The sequence below is a fragment of the Crinia signifera genome, chromosome 2, assembly GCF_055691185.1.
Source record: "Crinia signifera chromosome 2, ASM5569118v1, whole genome shotgun sequence".
NCBI lineage: Eukaryota > Metazoa > Chordata > Amphibia > Anura > Myobatrachidae > Crinia > Crinia signifera.
Genome location: NC_139218.1, coordinates 99,038,470 through 99,059,838, shown reverse-complemented (window position 1 = coordinate 99,059,838; position 21,369 = coordinate 99,038,470). Strand labels below are relative to the sequence as shown.

At 41.0% G+C, this 21,369-nt stretch overlaps 1 protein-coding gene across 1 annotated transcript in view; it reads left to right on the top strand.

Annotated features, from left to right (window-relative positions):
* Nucleotides 1–6,283, top strand: part of RPGR (retinitis pigmentosa GTPase regulator) — a 62,892-nt gene extending 56,609 nt beyond the window's left edge. Inside the window, exon 14 of the mRNA XM_083172610.1 lies at nt 717–6,283. Within this exon, the coding sequence (XP_083028736.1) occupies nt 717–2,717 (2,001 nt within the window). The 3' untranslated portion in view covers nt 2,718–6,283. The remainder of the gene's footprint in view (nt 1–716) is intronic.
* The last annotated feature ends 15,086 nt before the right edge of the window (nt 6,284–21,369 follow it).

The window sequence follows — 21,369 nt, the reverse complement described above, 5'->3', positions numbered from 1 at the left end:
TGTGCCTGCGTCTCTGATGCACAGATACTTATGCACGCACACACCATTAAACTCTACTATTCGCAGCCCAGCGTGCCATGCAGAATGCTGCAACACGTATGCAGCTTTTGTTTATCGGCGAATCTGGCTGTGTGTATAGGTGGTCGCATACACTTGCAACAGGGACAACTGGTGACATCTCAACTGGGCAGGCACATTTAAATGCCCGCTCAGTTGTGATGTGGAGTACAATACATCAGCCTGACAATTAGTAAATACATTTACCAATTGTTAGATCGATTGGCCAAATCACATTTTGCAACTTCACATGGTAAATACGAACTGTTTAGTTCGTATTCTGTGGGCAAAAACAAAAACATCTGAAACTGTTTTTTAAATGTTCTATAAGTGGTTGTTCTAGCATTTCTAATCTAGAATTACAGTTCATACCTCTTTATTTCAAATACATATATATATTACTGCAAACAATTCCTGCACCACTGTAAGTATATAGCATGACAAACTATTTTTTTTTACTTGTTTATTAAAAAAAAAATCCTTTTACATTCTCCACCTTTTTCATGTTTCTTTTTTATTTTCGTTAACTTTTGTGTGTTTTGTGTAATTTTACCGATATTTTTACATTTTCCATCTTTTCTTTTGCTATTCTACTTCATTTCATCTGTTCTTATGCTTTCCATTTCTTTCTTCATTATTTTGCCTTTCGGATGGAATAGAAGAACATTAAAAATGTGGAACTAAAAGGTTATGGTAAGGTTGAGATGACACAAATGAAGGAAAGCGGCAGATCTCGGCCGTCTTCGCTATCGCTTCCAAACAAGTCGTTCAGTTCAAACAGTGATGAATCTGGAATCACCAGTGTAGATGCACAAGCAGAGACTATTAAAAAATACATGCAAGCTAAATTTCTAAAGGCATCTGAGGCTGGCAAATCCAAGTTTGTTGCCAACCAAGAGAAGTTAATTGTAATGAAAGAAGATAGTTCAGACAGGGAAGTTAACGTAAATGTTTCTAAGACCCATAGGAAAAGACATGAAAGGCAAATATTAAAGCAAGCAGCAGACAAAACAAAGGTTAAGTCTGGTGCCATCTCCCTAGAAACTGGCGAGTCAGACAGCACAAACACCTTTCAAAGTCATAAACATCATAGCAAACAGCCCCAGGTGATCTCTGTCAAAAGCCAAGAAAGTATTAAAAGGCTAAAAAAGGTCAGTGATAGAGATGAGAACAGCGTTCTGAGTAAGGCTAACAAGAGATTCTCTAATTCCCACCACTCCAATTCAGATAATGTTCCAGAACAGAGATTAAGAAAAGATGGTAGTTTAATAAAAAACATTACAAGCAAAAACAATGTGTTAAATGATGGTGAGCGTGGTATGACAGAATTAGAGGGGAGTGGAGTAAAACCTAAAGGCGAAATTGTTGTGTGCTTTAAGAAACCAAACAGCAGTTCTGATAGTACTGACTCTTCAGAAGAACATGCAAAACCTAAATATGTTAAGAGGCAAAAAGAAAGAAAACTGCTTACAGTTAAGCAAAAAGAATGTGTAGAAGACCTTAGTTTCCAAGATAATAACATGGGCGAGACAGAAGGGGACAGTGAAGCCCTAGTGAGCAATCAAAATAAACTTAAAGGACAGATTGAAGAAGTGAATGATACAGTATATGAAACAGAAGCCAATAAACAAAATGAGGAAGAGGGAGATGAAGAAGGTGAAGAGGAGCAGAAAGAAGAAGGAGAGGAAGGTGAAGAAGAAGGTGAGGGGGAGGAAGTGGAAGGGGGTGAAGATGAGGAAGGGGAGGAGGAAGATGGGGATGAGGAAGGTGAAGAAGAAGGGGAGGAGGAAGGTGAAGAAGAAGGAGAAAAGGAAGGTGAAGAAGAAGGGGAGGAGGAAGGTGAAGAAGAAGAAGGGGAGGAGGAAGGTGAAGGGGAGGAGGAAGGTGAAGAAGAAGGGGAGGAGGAAGGTGGTGAAGAAGAAGGGGAAGAGGAAGGTGGTGAAGAAGAAGGGGAAGAGGAAGGTGAAGAGGAAGGGGAAGAAGAAGGCGAGGAGGAAGGTGAAGAAGAAGGCGAGGAGGAAGGTGAAGAAGAAGGCGAGGAGGAAGGTGAAGAAGAAGGCGAGGAGGAAGCTGAAGAAGAAGGCGAGGAGGAAGGTGACGAAGAAGGGGAGGAGGAAGGTGACGAAGAAGGGGAGGAGGAAGAAGAAGTAGGGGAGGAGGAAGTTGAAAAGGAAGAAGGGGAGGATGTAGTTGAGGAAGAAGAAGGGGAGGAGGAAGGAGAAGAAGAAGGGGAGGAGGAAGGAGAAGAAGAAGGGGAGGAGGAAGAAGAAGGGGAGGAGGAAGGTGAAGAAGAAGAAGGGAAGGAGGAAGGTGAAGAAGAAGAGGAGGAGGAAAGTGAAGAAGAAGATGAAGAGGAGGAGGATGAAGAAGACATTGATAGAGAGAAGAAAGAGGATAAAGAAATTGGCAAAGACAAAGAAACAGGGGGGAAAAAACAACAACCAAAAAATGAACAACATAAGGATACTGAAAAGATATTTAAATCAAAGAAAACTATTAAAGAATCTGACAAGCTGAAAAAGAATGCTCAAAATATTAAGAAACGTGAGCTTAAAGATATAAATACAACAAAATTTGATCACACAGCAAAATTAAAGAATCTGGAAACTTCAGTTCCGTTTTGGGACAATATTTTACCACAGTATTTGACATTAAAGTAAGTTATGTCGTATTATTATTTTATATGTTTGTGTATAGGTGGTGATATAGTACAGCATAGAGTGAATAGGGGGAGGGGTGTGAATATGTATAAACAGAATGTGTGTCTCTGGTGTGTGCTTACTATTGTGTTGGAATATATATGCTTGATATAAAACATAAGTGTTGCCAGATCGCCACCGCTCGCTCCCATTTGTCATGCCGCATCTGCGGCATTTAATCGCCACACTGCAATATTGCAGCTCCATGCATTTCTTTGAGCCAAGGAAGCAAACTAGATGCACACGCATGGCGAAGGGATTGTACCAGTCACCTCGGGAGTCGCATGTGGTAATTGGCGTGGCAATGATGAGCATGGCTACATCTGTAACACACAATTCTGAGGAGTCACAATGCTATTTAGTTAGGTTGATCCCAAGGATAACCCTTTTTGTGAACATTCCTGAGTTAGTTTACTCTTATTTTCTGGGGTTCCCTAAGTGAAGTATGTATAGGGGAATTCTTTATTAACCCAGTCATGCTTATGACTCTGTAGCTATGGTCTCCAGTGTGTTTAGTTAACAGTCTTGTTCACTGGCAGCCAGTCCAGTATGTGTGGAAAGCATCCGGCAGTGTCTGGCCATAGCTGGTTCTCCACACTGTAGTGGTTTTGGAGCAGCCGGACTTGTTTTTAAGTTGACCACTGGCATACATGCTTCCATGAACATTTGCTAGCTCAGCTTCGGGTCCCCGGTCACTGAATCATTGACCATCAGTGCAGATGGGATAGCTACTACTGAAGGGTATGCGTCATAGGGCAGACACTAGGGTCAACATTCTTTAGGTCGACCACTATAGGTCAACAATCACTAGGTCAACATGGTCATAAGGTTGACTCAAACATAATGTTGACATAGAAAAGGTTGACATGAGATTGAAGTGTTTTTTTGTGTCTGTTTTTTTTTTTTTTTGTTAGTTGACATGACTCTGTATAAGTGTACCGCTTCCCTTTTGTGCATGGTACGCTCGGCACACTATTATGTTCTCACTTTTGTTTTGTTTTTTTGAACTATGAAAAACTTTTTTCATGTCGACCATATGACCATGTCGACAAATGTCATGTGCTGTCCTAGTGATTGTCGACCTATAGTGGTCGAACGAAGTAATGTCGGCCTAGGAACCGCACATTCCACTACCAACAATCCCCAAAACCTGAACTGGTAAAGGCTCATGGAAGCTTCTCCCCGGTGGCCATCCCAAAAAGATGCTCTCATATATGGATTCTCTTCTACAATGCAGTTAATGTAATCGCAGCTCCTTCCTACATATTTCTTTCAATTTCTTTCATCCATCTCCTACCATATTAGCCAAGGTGCATAAAGTGCACTTTTCTACTAAACAAGCCACCTTTTAAAATCCTTAAAAAGATGCTTTATGCCAGGGGTGGGTAAGAAGCGTCCCTCCGGCTGTTGATAAACTACACAACCCAGCATGCATTGCCTTAGTTTTGCTATTTGGCCAAGCTAAAATTGATGCAAGGCATGCTGGGATGTGTAGTTTATCAATAGCTGGAGGATCGCTTGTTGCCCACCCCTGCTTTATACTGTATTTAGCTTTCCATTTCTGTTCACTTTCTTGTGGTGGTGCAGACACATAGGCAGGGTTGTAGTAGTTATGGAGTAGGAGCAAGAATATTAAATCTCTTTCCTAAATAAGGTTCGTTTTTTTGCAGTATCGTCATTTAGGTAAATATATTTATTTTATTTTGTCATTCGTTTCTTTTCACATGTTTACTTGTAAACTTCCTAATGGTGCTATGTATGAATTCCATTTGCATGCCTTTATTTCTTTCTTTGTCTATTTCCTCCATGTCTTCTACCTTGTTGTTGTTGTTTTATGTATGTTTTCTTTTCCAAGCAAATAAACCTGTACGCATTTTTTTATTACTTTCAAGCAATGTGTAATTAATGCTTTCAATTATGTATGGTTGCAGTGTGTACTGTATCATAAAAGCTTAAGTACCTGCTCAAATAAATAAAGTTGTTGTTTGGTGGAACCCCCATTTATGCAGTATATCACCCAAACTCAAATTGTATGATTGAGTGTAGTCCACAATGTCAAGTGTATAATGCAATATACTTATTGATTACTTACCTGGATGTTGCCGTTTCCCAGATCTCATTGTTGCCGTTTCCCATATCTTGAAGGTTCTGCATTGATTTTGCTATACACTACTTCTCCAGGGCAGTTTTGAGCAGACATCAGTGCTATTGATGAAATTCCCCTGTGAACCCTATTAGCATACCTAGGGAGGTGCGAACGGCAGGAGCATTAGCAACATTGTTTTTATTTTTGGCAAGGGGGAAAAAATTAATGGTTCAGCTGGTACATTGCACTGTGGCTTGCAGTGATAAAAAGGCCCACAGCTGACTCACACTAGTGACATTAATGAGTCTGAATGACGCCTTCCAGTAAGTCTACATTGAGGGCCAGGCAAGTAATGATGAAAGTGGGCAGTCCAGCCAGAGGGGAGCTCCTCTTCCTCTGCAGTTGTTGGAGAATGTGTGACGACACAGTTGGATTCGTGACTGTCCCCAGTGCAAAGAGTAGAGGAGTTGCCCTTCCAGTTGAGCATTGCATATGAATTTCAGTGGAAATGTTTTTATACATGAACTGTGAAGAAAAACTCTGCAATAAATAACATATTGTATAAGTATTTCTAATCATTTTATTTTCATCTTGGAGACAGGCTTCCTATGTTTATTGTGCTTTTTATCTGGAAACAATGTTATAACAAGTGCTGAATGGTCTAATGGGGCCTACACACATGCCGATTTTGTGCCATTTTCTAAGCGATTTAGCAAGGTCGCTTAGAAACTAAGCATACATCGGTGTGTGTGTGGGGGCTAAACCGATATAGATGCGCGGCCCCGTGCGTCTAAATCGCATTAAGATGAAGAATGAGCATGTCCCATCAATCTAGCAAAATCGTTTAGCAAGACCCTGCATATCGGGCGCCTTTTGTGTGGTGTCAATCTGGCATGCTTAAATCGCTAAGCAGAATCGCTGAGGCATATCTTTGACACATTTTGCACGTTCTAAGCAATATAGATGATTTTGTGCTCAAAGGAAATCTGCTATGCTAAATCTGGCATGCTATATCTCTGGCCAAAATCGGGATGTGTTTAGGCCCTTTTAGTCATGTAAGCAGATGGAATTCTGCACTTTGTCCCCTGGGTACAGGCATCACATGGTGGGTGCTGGCCACACCAAAGTTTCACCCTTCTGGGGGGGGGGCACTAAAATGCCATCTCCTCCGCAGTGACAGGAGCTGTGTGCTGCAGTGTGACATCCTGCAGCAGTTGGCTGCTGTCACTCATGCCCCTTTCAGACCGCACTTTAAAAACGGTATATTGCCGTTTTTTTACCGTTTTAAAACGGTAATGTGTGCGGTCTGAAAGGTGCAGGACCACTTAACCGGTTAGAAATAAACGTTTTTTCTAAACGGTTAAAATGCAGGGTCCTACCCGTTTCAGAACCGGTATTTTAGGCTCAAAATCGGTTCTGAAACGGTATTTAGGACCCAGCCAATGAGCTGGGTCCTAAATTCAGCACAGTGAATACTTAATGAGCGCTCATTAAGTATTCACAGCACTGGAGCCCCCCCCCCGCGCGCGTGTCGACACCCCCCGCGCGCGCGTCGACGCCCCCCCCCCGCGCGTGTCGGCGCCCCCCCCCCCCCCCCGTGTCGACTTACCCCGTGCCGGTATCTCCGTTGTGGTTCCCGGCACTGCAGCTCAGTATGCTCGGAAAGCACTTATGAAAAAAGTGTCTTTCAGAAAATGGCTGCCCCCATACGAAAGACAGTTTTTTTAAACTGGGTTTCCTATGGGGCAGCCATTTTCTGGAAGACACTTTTTTCATAAGTGCTTTCCGAGCATACTGAGCTGCAGTGCCGGGATCCACAACGGAGGTACCGGCACGGGGTAAGTCGACACGGGGGGGGGGGGGGGGCGACGTCGACATGCGCGGGGGGCGTCGACATGCGCGAGGGGGGGGAGCTGCACGGAGGGGAGGGCTGAAGGCTGCACTGGCTTTGACCCTGTATTTGGAAAGTTTCCAAAAACGGGTCTGCCAGTGTCAAAAAATCGGCACTTAAACGGTAATATACCGTTTAAGTGCTGCGGTGTGAAAGGGGTTTTATCTGGCAGACCCGTTTTTGGAAACGTTTCCAAATACAGGGCCAAAGCCAGAGATGCGGTCTGAAAGCAGCATTAGAAGTAGCCAGCATTGCAGACACTAGTCTCTACGGGCAGTGGCACACCCCCGGAAAGAGGTAATTGGGCCATGCCCTGTAATGATGTCAGCAAGGGACTTCGGCCCTTATACAGATCTGATTGCAGTACAAATTTGTTCTCAAAATGGGCAAAACCATGTGCAGTGCAGGTGGGGCAGCTACAACATGTGCAGAGAGAGTTAGATTTGGGTGAGTTATTTTGTTTCTGTGCAGGGTAAATACTGGCTGCATTATTTTTACACTGCAATTTAGATTTCAGTTTCAACACACCCCACCCAAAATTTAATTTCTGCACATGTTACATCCGCCGCACCTGCAGTGCACATGGTTTTGCCCATTTTGAGAACAAATTTGTATTGCAATCAGATCTGAATAAATGCCTTCCTGCGAACCCACAATACTTTTTTTGAGACCACTCTGCTTTTTTGATGCACACGCCCTTGGTGTCACCTACCCCAGTGCTCCAGAAATGCATTAAACAGGCAACTTTGTAAAACTGATCACTCATAACACAACAAAAAATTAAAAATGGCATTTATTTGGTTGGAACATTATTCATGTTTTTGTGATAAAGGGCCTAATTCAGACTTGATCACAGGCCAAATTTGTTCTCAAAATGGGCAAAACTATGCAGATAGAGTTAGATTTGGGTGAGTTATTTTGTTTCTATGCAGGGTAAATGCTGGCTGCTTTATTTTTACGCTGCATTTCAGTTTCAACACACCCATCCAAATGTCTCTGCACATGTTACATTTTCCCCACCTGCTATTTATGCTCCACTGGCGCCATTACTGATGAGAAGTCATTCTCATCTGTAACGGCCCCAGTAGAACAGAATTGTTTCCTGTGATTACGGTGCACAAGGCCTTCCTCTGTGTACGTAACCATGATCTGGGTGCAAGTGGGTGTGGCTATTCACAATCGCAATGCATGCGCACGAATAAGCTGATGGTGGCTATAGCTGTATACATATGTGTCCTCGTACTACTATGCTTTTTGCTGTCTGGCCCAATTTCCATGCTGTGTGTTTTTTTGGAATTTTACAACTTTTTGCTCAATTTTGCAGCTTTTTATACATTATACAGGGGGGGGGGGGGGGTATAATTCAATCCCAGGTCGCGACTGGTTGTACAGTACGTTCCGACAGCTGTGACCCTGGCCCGTTTTCATTTTGCTTGACCGCAAATTCAATGTCCCGCCTGCCGATCTGCGAATAGGCCACATAAACAGCCGTGGATTGTGGAGATCCAGCCATGTACGTGACAATTCACGGCCGTTCTCGGCAAAAACTGGCCCGTTCTGTCGATCTACCTCTTCAATGCCTTTTCAATGCTGTCGTAAATAGCGGCGGAGATTTAATACCCACTATAGTATCTATATATTTATAAATATATTGCAGGCCAAGCTGGCATAAATATTTACACAATTCTAAAGTTACCTACATAATATTGTGGGTATATCTCTGTTCTCCATTCATCTCTATGTTATTACCTTTTGCAGTTTTTCGCTGTATCAAAGTGTATATATTATAATATATATTTATATATCTTCCTAATTTGCTTTTATTAGAAAATCTCAAGACAAAAGATACTGTTCCTCAATAGTCAAAAACAGTCATCCGCAAAAATTGATTTAACCAATTTGTCTCAATTCCCATTTTTGCCTGTTTTCCATGTTTAGGAGCAAATGTTCAATTGTCAATTGCTCCCAAAAATTTCCAGATTATCATTCCAAACAGTCAGATTGGAAAAATCATTTTATAGAGTGTATGGGCCTTAGTGTAACATGAAAATGACTATGGAACACTGTTCCCCTGCTATAGCGTAACAATTCTGCTGTCAAAACACCTGAAAGAGCATTCCTTTCTTACCGTCTTCCTTGCTACATGCCTTTAGAATGCTGCTGCTTCCCTGTCAGAAAATTGTGTAGTTCTAAAACTTAAAATTCTGCTCTACAACAGTGCTGTCCGACGCCTTGGGTATGAAGGGACACCTTTTTCAAGATCTACAGTACATGGTGGAAGGTTTGGTATTGTAAAGTAATTGTAAAAAGCTTGTACATGATACCAAATAAGTAAATATAGGCTTATAGATCTTGAGCTTCACTTTTAACCATTTACACATCAATAAAAGCAGTCGTACATCTGTAATTACATAACTTTGTCCAACATAGCAGCCATGTCCTCAAATAACGTTACATACCATCATATGCATTTACATAACCACCATATACAGTTATATTACCACAGAAAGCACGTCATCCCCATGACAGACCCTCATGTACACCACATTTCTGTGCCCATAATATTTTGACATGTGATTCTCTTCCTTTTGCCATTTTTACAGATAACAATCTCAACACTGTGTTTTGACATCATCAAATGTTCAGACATCAGGACCCAGGAGCTGCTATACCTTTGTGGTAATATATATTGTTCAGTGATTTGAAAATTTCCCTTTGAATTTTTTAGGAGATAACTAAAGATGAAGAATCTAAGGAGGAAGAGGGGAGTGAGGAGGAGGAGGAGGAGGAAGAAGATGATGAGGAGGAGGCGGAAGAGGAAGATGGAGAGGTGGATGAAGATCATAAAGTTAATCCAGCAGCAGATAACAATGAGACAAAAACACCGGAGAGCAAACCTGAATCACCAGTAACACCAGCAGAAAAGGTATGTTGCATCTCTCTATCTCAGGGACTGATTCTGAGTAGGCAGCAAAGCAAAGAAAAGACGTTCCTGTATACCTGTACAAACTCTGTTGCCACTGGGTTGGATATGGGATCCCGACAGTCAGGATGCCGACAGACAACATAACAACAGCAGCATCCTGGTTGTCATGATCACAAGGCATTTTAGTAAGTACTGTAACCGTCACTCTACCCCTAACCCTCCTCTCTCGCAGCCTAATCTTCCCCCTCTAACAGCATAACCCTCCCTCCCCCACACACACAGTAAATTCGAATTCTTACTAGTGGAATGTACCAGGATTCTGACCGTCGGGATGCCTCTATCGATATTGTGTGTCATTGCACTGACCCCAAGTTGTGCAAATACATTTGTTCATTTCTCTGCATGTAAGTTATACTGGCTGCTTTTGCATATAGGGGGTTATTAAGACCTGATCGATTATCAATCGACTGCGCATGCCTACAGATTGTAGCACACATGTGTAATTCCACTCGGTGACAAAACTCTGCGTCTTTTTGATTGCAAGCCATTCGCAGGTTGATTGACATAAAGCGTTTAAGGGAGCTAACCGGCCCTTTTCTGGGAGTGTCAGGAAAAACGCAGGCCTGCCCAGGCTTTTCAGGGTAGGTCTGTGACATCAGTTTTGGCCTCGATCAACCTGTTTCTATCAAGCAGGAAGAGTGGGTTCTTGGTTTCGCACATACTGCACACACTGGGAAATCATTTGATGGATTTGCAGCTATTCACTGATCTACCAGATTATTACAAGCCATTCACAGCCTTGCACAGGGCGTGTTTTGACTCTGGCGGGGGAGCAGTTTTCTGATCGCAGAAGAGGCGATCAGGTCTGAATAACCCCCATAGCCCACACATGTTGAACATCCTTCTTTTACACTGCACTCCCTTCCTAAATCGAAATCTTTGTGCACATGTTCTATCTGTCCCACGTAGCAGTGCAACATGGTTTTGGTAAGGTTCAAGTTTAATTTTTTATTTTTTTTGCTTTTCTTTTAACTGAAAATCAGTCCTAAGGAGCCCATACACGGTCCGTTGTGTATGGGTCCGTTTTGTACTATGCGATGCGCGCTCCCGCGCATCACATAGTACGGTACAAAAATGATGTGCTGCACATACTTTTTGTACTAGCTACACATCGGATCGGATCGCAGTGCATGCACAATGCATGCACTAGGGATGCGATCCGATCCGATGTGTGCTGTTTAAGCACACAACGGATTCAATTAACGGACCGTGTATGGGGGGCTTAACTATGTTTCCTCTCAGTACAAAACTGTTGTAAATAGTCCAGATTTACAAATCTGTTGCAGATGGTGAAACTGCTGTCAAGTTTGGACGTGAGCGTTTTTTGTCACAAACGCTCCATTTTTTTTACTGCACATACTCACAAAATGTTTTACTCACCTGTGCCAGTGTAGGTTCTAGTACATTTTGAGTTTACACTTTTCTTCACATGTTCTTGGCAAGCATTGGCCCAGAACAGTCAGTCGCTGGAAGGGCTGTCATGTACAAATAGCCAAGTGCAAGGTGGCCTTGAGAACAATACGGTTGTGTCCAGTATAACCACAAAAGCTGTAGGAAAACAAACACAATAAGATAGCAGATTCCCACTTGATTTTTTAACGGAGAAGAACATGAATACTGTATTTAATTGAACTTTATTTGTATGTTGCAATTGTATCTATATTTTTTGCAGTTTACATGGTAAATATAACTTACTGTTTATTCATATAACTGTCTTGACATGGACAGTCTCAAGCAAACACATCCTGACAGCTCCTTGCCATATTACACTTCAGTTTCTGTAAATGTGAACTCCAATGATTGTAGTGAACTTCCTTCGCCCAGTGTGTTTAAAGGTAGGTACACACTACATAATGACCCATATTCAAATCTGATGGCAGTACAATTTTTTTCTCAAAATGGGCAAAACCATGTGCACTGCTGGTGGGGCAGATGTAACATGTGCAGAGAGAGTTAGATTTGTGTGAGATATTTTGTTTCTGTGCAGGGTAAATAATGGTTGCATTTTTTTTACACTGCAATTTAGATTTCCGTTTCAACACAACCCACCCACATTTAACTCTCTTTGCACCTGTTACATCGGCCCCCAACTGCAGTGCACGCGGTTTTGCCCATTTGGGAACAAATTTGTACTGTGATCAGATCTAAATAAGGGCCAATGTGTGTATCCAGTGGCATCATCTGTGATGACAGCTGGTGGTAAAGCCTGCATCATCAAGTGCATACACACTTGCCAATTCCGACAGCGGTCTTGCTGCATCCGTGAGCATGGCCCCTGCTAGCAATGTCTTCTGTCGGCTTTGCATGTGCCCTGTTTGTGTGTTCAATCCACCGGACTGGACAAACATATAGTCTAGTGTGTAGCCAGCTTTACGGGGGCAAGTGGCAGGTTTTGATGTGAAATTACTCAATAATTAACAGTATTAACAACGTTATATGATTTGTTCTTATCGATTGCATCTTTAGTTCTAAAGTTTCTCAGACAGTCCACTAAATCATGTCAAAACCAGTGAATATGCTTCTGAAGACAGAGATACTGACATTGGCCCATCCCCAAAGTGGAGTCGAAATGCTTCCATTTTGAGGAACTCTGCCGGTCTCCTCCCCCAAAAAATCTGCAGCTTGTCAATCATGCTGTGGCACTGCAACCCAGGTCACCGCAGAATCGCAGTACATCTGTACTGCAGCTCGGGTGCATACACAATGATAAAACCGACAGGCACCATAACAGTCTAGGTTTTAAGAATATCCATGCTTGAGCACAACGGGCTTAATTAGTACCTTAGTGCAGTGGTTCTCAACCTCAGTCCTCAAGGACCCCCAATAGTGCATGTTTTCCAGGTCTCCACACGGAATCACAGGTGAAATAATTAGCTCCACCTTTGATCAGTGACTAATGAGTGCACCTGTTCGTCTGCCAGGTGACCTGAAAAATGTGCACTGTTGAGGAACGAGTTTGAGAACCACTGCACTAGTGAATTGGTTTAACCATCTTTGTTCAACCATGGATATATTTAAAACCTGAACTGTTATAGTATCTGAGGAGTTTGGGAACCACTTTTTTAGCCTACAGTATATGTAGGCTTACATATGTAGGCACTTCCTCCTATGCTAATTACTAAAAATCTTGGGCATGTTGAAATCTTAGGGGCCCCAGTCTAGGAAAGAAAAATAATTCCAAATTGCTGCAGTACCCAAAAAGAAATGTTCTGTTTCTGGGCCAATATGGTCTATCCAAATACAAAAGTAAGTAAGAGCAGAGTGTTGAGTACAGGCTTATAAAGCTTATGTAAGCATGCATGATGGCACAATCGCAAATGTCTGGAGGCAATGTGTACACATACATTTAGCATAGTAAATTTAAATACTTGGAAATGTTTTATGCATATTTATTAGATCAGTATTATTAAAATAACACTTAAACTATACTGATAAGAAATGGGGTACATTTACTAAGAGGGGATTTCTATTAAAGATAGACTGTTGCCCATAGCAACCAATCAGATTGTACGTCTTATTTATTTAGCACCTTCTAGAAGATATTAGATGGAATATACTTAGTTGCTATTGGCAACATCCCATCTGCAATAGAAATCCCATTTGAGTAACTGTAACTTATACCCCTTTCCCACTGCAGCCTTAAAACGGTATATTGCCGATTTCTGAGGGCAAAATACCGTTTAAGGCTGCAGTGGGAAAGTGCCAGAGTTGAAATACCGTTTAAAGTTAAACGGTATTTCAACCCGTTTTCAAAGCAGTGTTTTAAACGGTAATCTACCGTTTAAGAGGCAATGGGAATGCATCTTAAACAGTATTCTTAATGTAAACAGGCAACAATTCAAGCGATTGGTTGTTGCCTGTGTTGTGACACTCCCCACAACCCTGAAAAGCCCATTAAAGTCACAGGCACTCATTTGTGCTGTAAAAACGTTTTGAAGAGCTAAAACGTTTTACCTGCAATGGGAATGGTACTTAAATGGCATTTAAAACTGTAATCTGCTGCAGTGGGAATGCTAAATACCGTTTAAGATTACCTGTAACTTAAAACGGGTCTGCAGTGGGAAAGCAGCATTAATGAGCAGACCTTACAGGAAATCCAGGTCTGCATGTATCAATGTTATCGGCTTCAAGTCCTTCCATTTAAAAGTTCCACAACGAATGGAAACATATTATGACCTTGCTGATGAATACCATTTCTCTAGATTTATGTGAGAAATCATTACCAAATGGATCCTGTGCGTGTGCATGGCATCCGTGTACAGTAGGATCCATTTACTCACGCGGAGTCACCTTGCCCGGACATAAGGTCTCATGTGATTTTGGATGTCTGTGCCTTTAGTCACTTGCAAACCTGCTTTCATCCCAATTAAACATAAAATCAGATACATTGGATGGTAATATCTTAGTCTTGTCTTAATGTAATTGTTTAAGTCCTTCTTATCCTAACGTATTTTAGCATACCTGGGTCATGAAAGCCTAGCTGCCTCCATAGAACCCAATGGGGGCTGCTTCTGCTGTCAGAAATGGAGGGACCGTGGCAGATGTCATAGAGATCTGCTGTGGTCTCTTGATATTACATTTGATATGAATGTGATATGTATTGGATAAACAGGCCATTTTAGTGCAGGCTCCTTTTTTTCTATAGGATTTTTTGTGAGAGATCTTGCCTTTTTCTCTAAATCCGTATACTCTGGTTTAACATCATATCATTTATTACAATTGATTAGAATTTATTTTTGCACATTTCTTCTTAGTTAAACATCATATTTCATGCCGATAAAAGTTTATTTGTATAGATGAAGGCTTTTTAATCGAGCAATTTAATTTGTCGATCTTTAAAAACCTTTTACTATTCACAGGATTATTTTCTCTTTTATTGAACTTATTTTATCACTAATCAGATAATAACTAAGGTTTCATAATAATATACATTTTTTTTACCCAACAGAGTACAAAGTTTTAATAATGAATCTAAGCTTTTTCTTTCGTAGGCCACACAAATCAACCAAAAACCGAGTTCTACAAACAACCAAAAGGATAATGGTATGTACAGTATTGGATTTTTAAACATAAAGTAGAAGGCTATTTAATTACACTTTGTTTGTAATGTTGCAACAGTGAAAAGAGTAATTGTGCTTACAAAATCTAAAACAAATGTAACATGGATTTCAATGTACTTATTGTATTTATTCTTGAAAACTAGTTACAGATGTTCCTGCAGAATGAGGTTGGGCACATGTATTCATTAAGAATTAGCTGATGTGTCCAGTTTCAAATGGGCCAGGGTTTTCTGGGGGAATCATATAACCAACTTTCACCCCCTTTCGGAGTCAAATTTCTAAAAATCCATTCAGACAACTGTCACGCTATGCAGCCCACCCAGCAGGTGCACAGGGAGAGTTCTCCAACTTACATTTTACAGAGCACAATGGTGATGCATTACAAAAGGAAGATGGACGTTTGTCCACATATCTCCTTTTTATTTATTTACATGATTAACAAAAAGAGTTCACCCCTGCATGTGCCTTGGTCTTAGTTCTAATGTGGAACACTCACAACAGCAACATATGGTAAAGAGCAGTGATTCCAGTTAGCTGAATGCAGACAATCATACGTACATGTTCCACGGTTTGATGACTGAGGCTCTTGTAAAATTATTTGGTCACTGGTTAGTATAACCCTTCCATGTGTTGCAAGAGCGAATACTGAATTATTTATCAGGAGAAAGCCCAAGTTGTACATTCTTACCTTCTCAAATTGCTTTATTTTATTTAGTGATAATGTCATTTACTTTCAGAAGTTGAACATTCAAAAAGTGTTAATGGGGCCAATTCTCCAGAAAATACAGTCAAACCTACATTCCTTGAGAAAACAAGAAGGGTGAGTGTAATAAATCCTCAGTTTAGATTAGGAAAATCATAATTGTTACTTTTAGTATGCAGAAGACAAACAAAAGAAGTGTACTGTAGTTTTTTTTATATTAGGATGTATAATATTTTAGGATGTTCTTAGTACATAGCAATAAACCCCTTATACCCTTTTGTTTCTTTAACTCTTACACAGTGGCCAGAATGTTGCATTCTTTTTCTACCATACCTAGATCACTTTCATATATTTATTGTTGTTTTTTCTAATAAATACCGTATATACTCGAGTATAAGTCGACGCAAACATAAGCCGAGGCACCTCATTTTGCAACAAAAAACTGGGAAAACTTATTGACTCAAGAGGGACCCTCACTCGAGTATTAGCCGAGGGGGGCATTTTCAGCACAAAAAATGTTCTGAAAAAGTAGGCTTATACTCGAGTATATATGGTAATAGTATTTAAATTAATTCCATATCCCCAGGGACATAAAAAAAATATTAATATTGTACATGCTGGTTATGAAATGAGACTTCCTTGGGCAGAGCTGTGATAAAAGCTGTAATTTTTAAGGAATATCTATGTTACTATTCTTGAAATTCATTTCCAGATATCACTCTTTAAAAGACGATCAACGACAAGTCAAAAGTCACTGCAAGGAAATGATGATGTAAATGCTTCAAAAGAAAATGATAGCGTAAAGACCAAATCAGGAGACTGCAAAGATGAAAATCAGAATAAGAGTCCCGAAAAGCCCAATGCCATTGAGCCAGCCAATCACAAACTCACAGAAGCTGAACTGGACCAACAAGACAAGAAGTCTAAGTCCACCACTTGTATACTGTTATGAGAGCTATTTATCAGCCAGTATAAATAAAAGTGTAAGCCACATGGTTAACAATAACCAGAGACAGTTTGTCTAATTCTGCTTTAGTAACAGGCGGAACTTGTGTTAAGAGTTTTGAATCAAGAATTTGCAATATTTCCAGCATTTCTTCACCACCTTCACATGACAAGGACATTCTAATAATACGGATCTGAATCCTATATCACTTTATTTTAAAGACAAAAGTTTAACTCTAATTCCAGAAAAGTTATAAATTAACGAACTTGATGCCATTGATGTGAATTCTGTCGCCCGTGCACTGTTAAATACAAACAACGGGGGTTGACAGCTGAATAATGTATATTGCACTTTGTTGTCATAAAGAATCCTGTTTGCCTAAATATAAATATATATATATATATATATATATATATATATATATATTTATTCAACAAAACCTGTACACCTGTGCTGAATATAGATTAATAGTAATCGTGAAGATAATGGTTTGATTTACTCACTAAATTCCCTGTTAGTGGAAACCGACATGGAGACACAACAATAGCAAATTAGCGCTCTATAGTGGAAGCCCTTAATGGTAATTATGACATAAAATGCCTGTACACCAATAATAAGGGAATGTCCAAAAGTCTGATGTTTTTGAATCAAGAAGATGTTTTATTATGGTCTTTGCAAGTCCTTTACCATATAAGAAAAATGGAATACATCATTAGTTCAGGTTGAATTGCACTTCGTATACATAATGTTAGATTCGTTGAGGATCATAAGCTCAGAAGCAATTTCCAATGCATTTTGTCTTCTAGAGACTTCATCAGGGGTGATCCTTGTGTCCAAATCAAGAAATTCACAGCTATAAAGCATTAGTATAGTGGTATAAAGGGACCTTTTTATTACCGGTCTCCTAATATTGAGTACAGTCTGAATTTTCAAAACTTCAAGTAGAAACACATTCCATTCAAAAGGAAATAAAAGAGCACCAGCAATACAAGTGGTGAAGTCTATCCTCTGGATGCTAGACATCACTGTATTTTATAAACAAAAACAAAAGTTTTTCTTTAATTCAAGACTAATTATAAGTGAAATAACTTTGTGCCATTGATGTGAATTCTGTCGCCTGAGGACTCCAGTACTGTTAAATATAAACACAATGGGAGGTGACCGATAACTATATATTGCACTTTGTTGTCATAAAGAATCCCTTTGCCTAAATAAAAATTATAGGTACTCTTTACCTAGAACGGCGCCCGCGATTGGCATCGCGGGCGTCGGGGGTAAAAAATCACGGCCATCGCATGCACATAAAAAACGGGTGCGACGCGATGCCCGCGATTTTCCCATAGGGATCAATGTTAAAAGTGAGATTGGACGCGATTTTAGTGTTAAATGCCTCAATGCCCGCGATTTTTACATAGGAAACAATGTTAAATGGGCCACAGAGCCCTAATAGTCCCCCTGAAGTCTTAAATGGCCCCCACAATTTTTAACGCCACCCCACGATCAACGTGAACCTGAAGCGTGGCGAGCGGCGGCGGTACGCGTCCTCCGACCTTTTCATACCCCCACTATCCACGTCGGCGTGGAGTTGAGAATAGAATAGTGTGGCGAGCGCAGCGGATACCTGTAAAGCCTGCGTTTACCTGTGAAGGTATCCGCATCCCCTCGCGGGGCTCGCTGCGCTCGCCACGCTTCGGGCGCGGTGGCTCGCTGCGCTCGCCACACTATTCTATTCTCAACTCCACGCCGACGTGGATAGTGGGGGTATGAAAAGGTCGGAGGACGCGTACCGCCGCCCCTCGCGGGCTCGCTGCGCTCGCCACGCTTCGGGTTGACGTTGATCGTGGGGTGGCGTTAACAATTGTGGGGGCCATTTCAGACTTTAGGGTGACTATTTGGGCTCTGTGGCCCATTTAACATTGTTTCCTATGGAAAAATCGCGGGCATTGAACACTAAAATCGCGTCCAATCTCACTTTTAACATTGATCCCTATGGGAAATCGCGGGCATCGCATCGCACCCGTTTTTTAGTGCATTCGATGGTCGCGATGGGCGCCGTTCTAGGTAAAGAGTACCAAATTATATTATTATTTTAGGAAAAAGGATTGTTCATGGCAATAAAGTTATGTATATTCAGCTGTCTACTCCCATTGTATTATATTCCAAATTGACCAGATTTTTACAGGGAGGTTCCCACTTTCACTCTATGAAGAGGTAGACTGTCACCCAAAAGATAATATTTCTTTGCAGATTGAGGCAGGGTCTGAGCCACTTGTAACCTGATTTTGAATATTTTATTCATGTTTGGACATACAGAGATATCTCGCTACCTGGGGAAAAAGGAGCCTACAGTATGTGGAGATATATATATATATATGTATATATATATATATATATATATATATATATATATATATATATATATATATATATACTTGTTTGAAAGAAAGCTGCGTCACTCCAGGGGTCTTATACAACAAAATTTTAGTAGTTTTCAAGTAGTATACATATTATAGATACATGTACACAGTCGACGTTTCGATGCCTGCTGACATCTTGCTCGCGACTACATGCATCCAAGAAAATACAGACATGAATAACCGCACGGCGGCGGACACAGAAATATATAATTACAGCAGCCAGCGTGTTCACTGCGACAGCCGGTAACGTGCAGCGTTCTCTCCTCCTGACGGCGCAGAGTCCCATGCTGATGACGTCGTCACTGACTGCTGCTAAGCAACGCAGCCAGCTTAGAAGCCGTCACCGGCTCCCGCAGCAAACAGCCTGCAACAAAAGGGACACAGAATGAAAACAGTTAGCAGTGAATCATAATACAATCTCTAACACAAGCTTAATGGCTGGTTTTGATAATGCAGGATATACTCTAATGATACGGCAGTCTATGCATAGTGGTTGCTATGGCTACAATGTGACGCTACAGGCTAATTGGCGGATACATTTTAGTCATGTAATATAGATGTTTTCATTCTGTGTCCCTTTTGTTGCAGGCTGTTTGCTGCGGGAGCCGGTGACGGCGTCTAAGCTGGCTGCGTTGCTTAGCAGCAGTCAGTGACGACGTCATCAGCAGGGGACTCTGCGCCGTCAGGAGGAGAGAACGCTGCACGTTACCGGCTGTCGCAGTGAACACGCTGGCTGCTGTAAGTATATATTTCTGTGTCCGCCGCCGTGCGGTTATTCATGTCTGTATTTTCTTGGATGCATGTAGTCGCGAGCAAGATGTCAGCAGGCATCGAAACGTCGACTGTGTACATGTATCTATAATATGTATACTACTTGAAAACTACTAAAATTTTGTTGTATAAGACCCCTGGAGTGACGCAGCTTTCTTTCAAACAAGTGTGTATTCCTCTGAAGGCACCCGGGGCACATTGGACTCAGTAAGTGGAGTGCCGAATCTCCCAAACCCCTATATATATATATATATATATATATATATATATATATATATATATATATATATATATATGTGAAAAGAGTTTGGTTTGGACTTGAATAGCGACTAATATGCACGTATTTCACATGGGACAGAGTTTAAAAAGAAAAACAATTTATTGAACACTACAGAGAAAAAAATGGTAACAAAATATATGGATAAAAATGGGTATACAATAAAAAGAGTTATACATGAAAAAGGGGATATAATGGTAAAATTCGGCTATGTACACTATAAAAGAATGGCATGGCGGTCCTGTCAGTGCAGCAAACTGACCAAACTAAAAGAACACCCATTTTTATCCATATATTTTGTTACCATTTTTTTCTTTGCTGTGTTCAATAAATTGTTTTTCTTTATAAACTCTGTCCCATGTGAAATACGTGCATATTAGTCGCTATTCAAGTCCAAACCAAACTCTTTTCACAAACTACCCCCTGAGCGGCACACCACCGTTCCTGGACTTAGCTGACACCCCATACAGACCAAAGGGGGATTGCATTGTATGGGACCATACTCTCTTGCATAACTACCTGTTTAAACCTCCTGGCGCACATCTCACTGAAATCTAATCCTTCTACATATATATATATATATAAAGCAGGGTTGCCGACTTTGAAAAAATCCTCTCCGGGAGAAGCCCGGAGAGGAATCTTGCATTACTCGTTTTGGGGGCGGGGCTTAACTGTGACGTCATTAAGCCCCGCCCCATTACAAGAAATAGTCGAAATAACAGTTATCCATGGAGGGGGCGGGGCTAAAATGTCACGATTGTGCCGTTTTAGCTCCGCCCCCTCCCCTGAGACCCGCGGATTGCGGCATCTAAATGCCGCGATCGGGGGGCTCAGTGGGGGTCCCCCTGATTCCGGGAGGGTTGCCCACCCTTCCGGGGGCCGGGAGGAAGGACCCGATTTTCGGGAGACTCCCGCAAATTCCGGGAGGGTCGGCAACCCTGATATAGAGAGAGAGAGAGAGAGAGAGAGAGAGAGATGTGCTGATTGCTGCTGATGTTCTTTAGAGGGTTTATTGGATTTTGCATTAGAAAAACATATTTGAGTCTTTTATACAGTGTACAAGGTATGTTGTGTTTATGGTCATACAATACTATAGCATATATGTTTCTCATTTGTTTTGAGGTTTATTTCTTTATGACAAAGATCTCTGTTTCTACATTTTGCAGATACATTGACGATAGTGATTTGATGTGTCATATTAACTTTACCATACCATGTTTGTTGCCCTCATACATTTACAATCGATATCTAATGTGAAAATATAGAAATACTTGTTTTTAATTTATTCCTGTTAACCTGTTAAACAAAAGTTTTGGTTGGTGTTTTTATGGTTAAACCACTGCAAATATTAAAGTATATTGTACATAGTCTTGTGGTCCTCACGTGTTACTGAAGGATTTTTAACTTTTAATGGTACTAAACAACAACATAAAGCCTGATGTTGCTACTCACCTTTATGGTGCATCAGCGGTCACT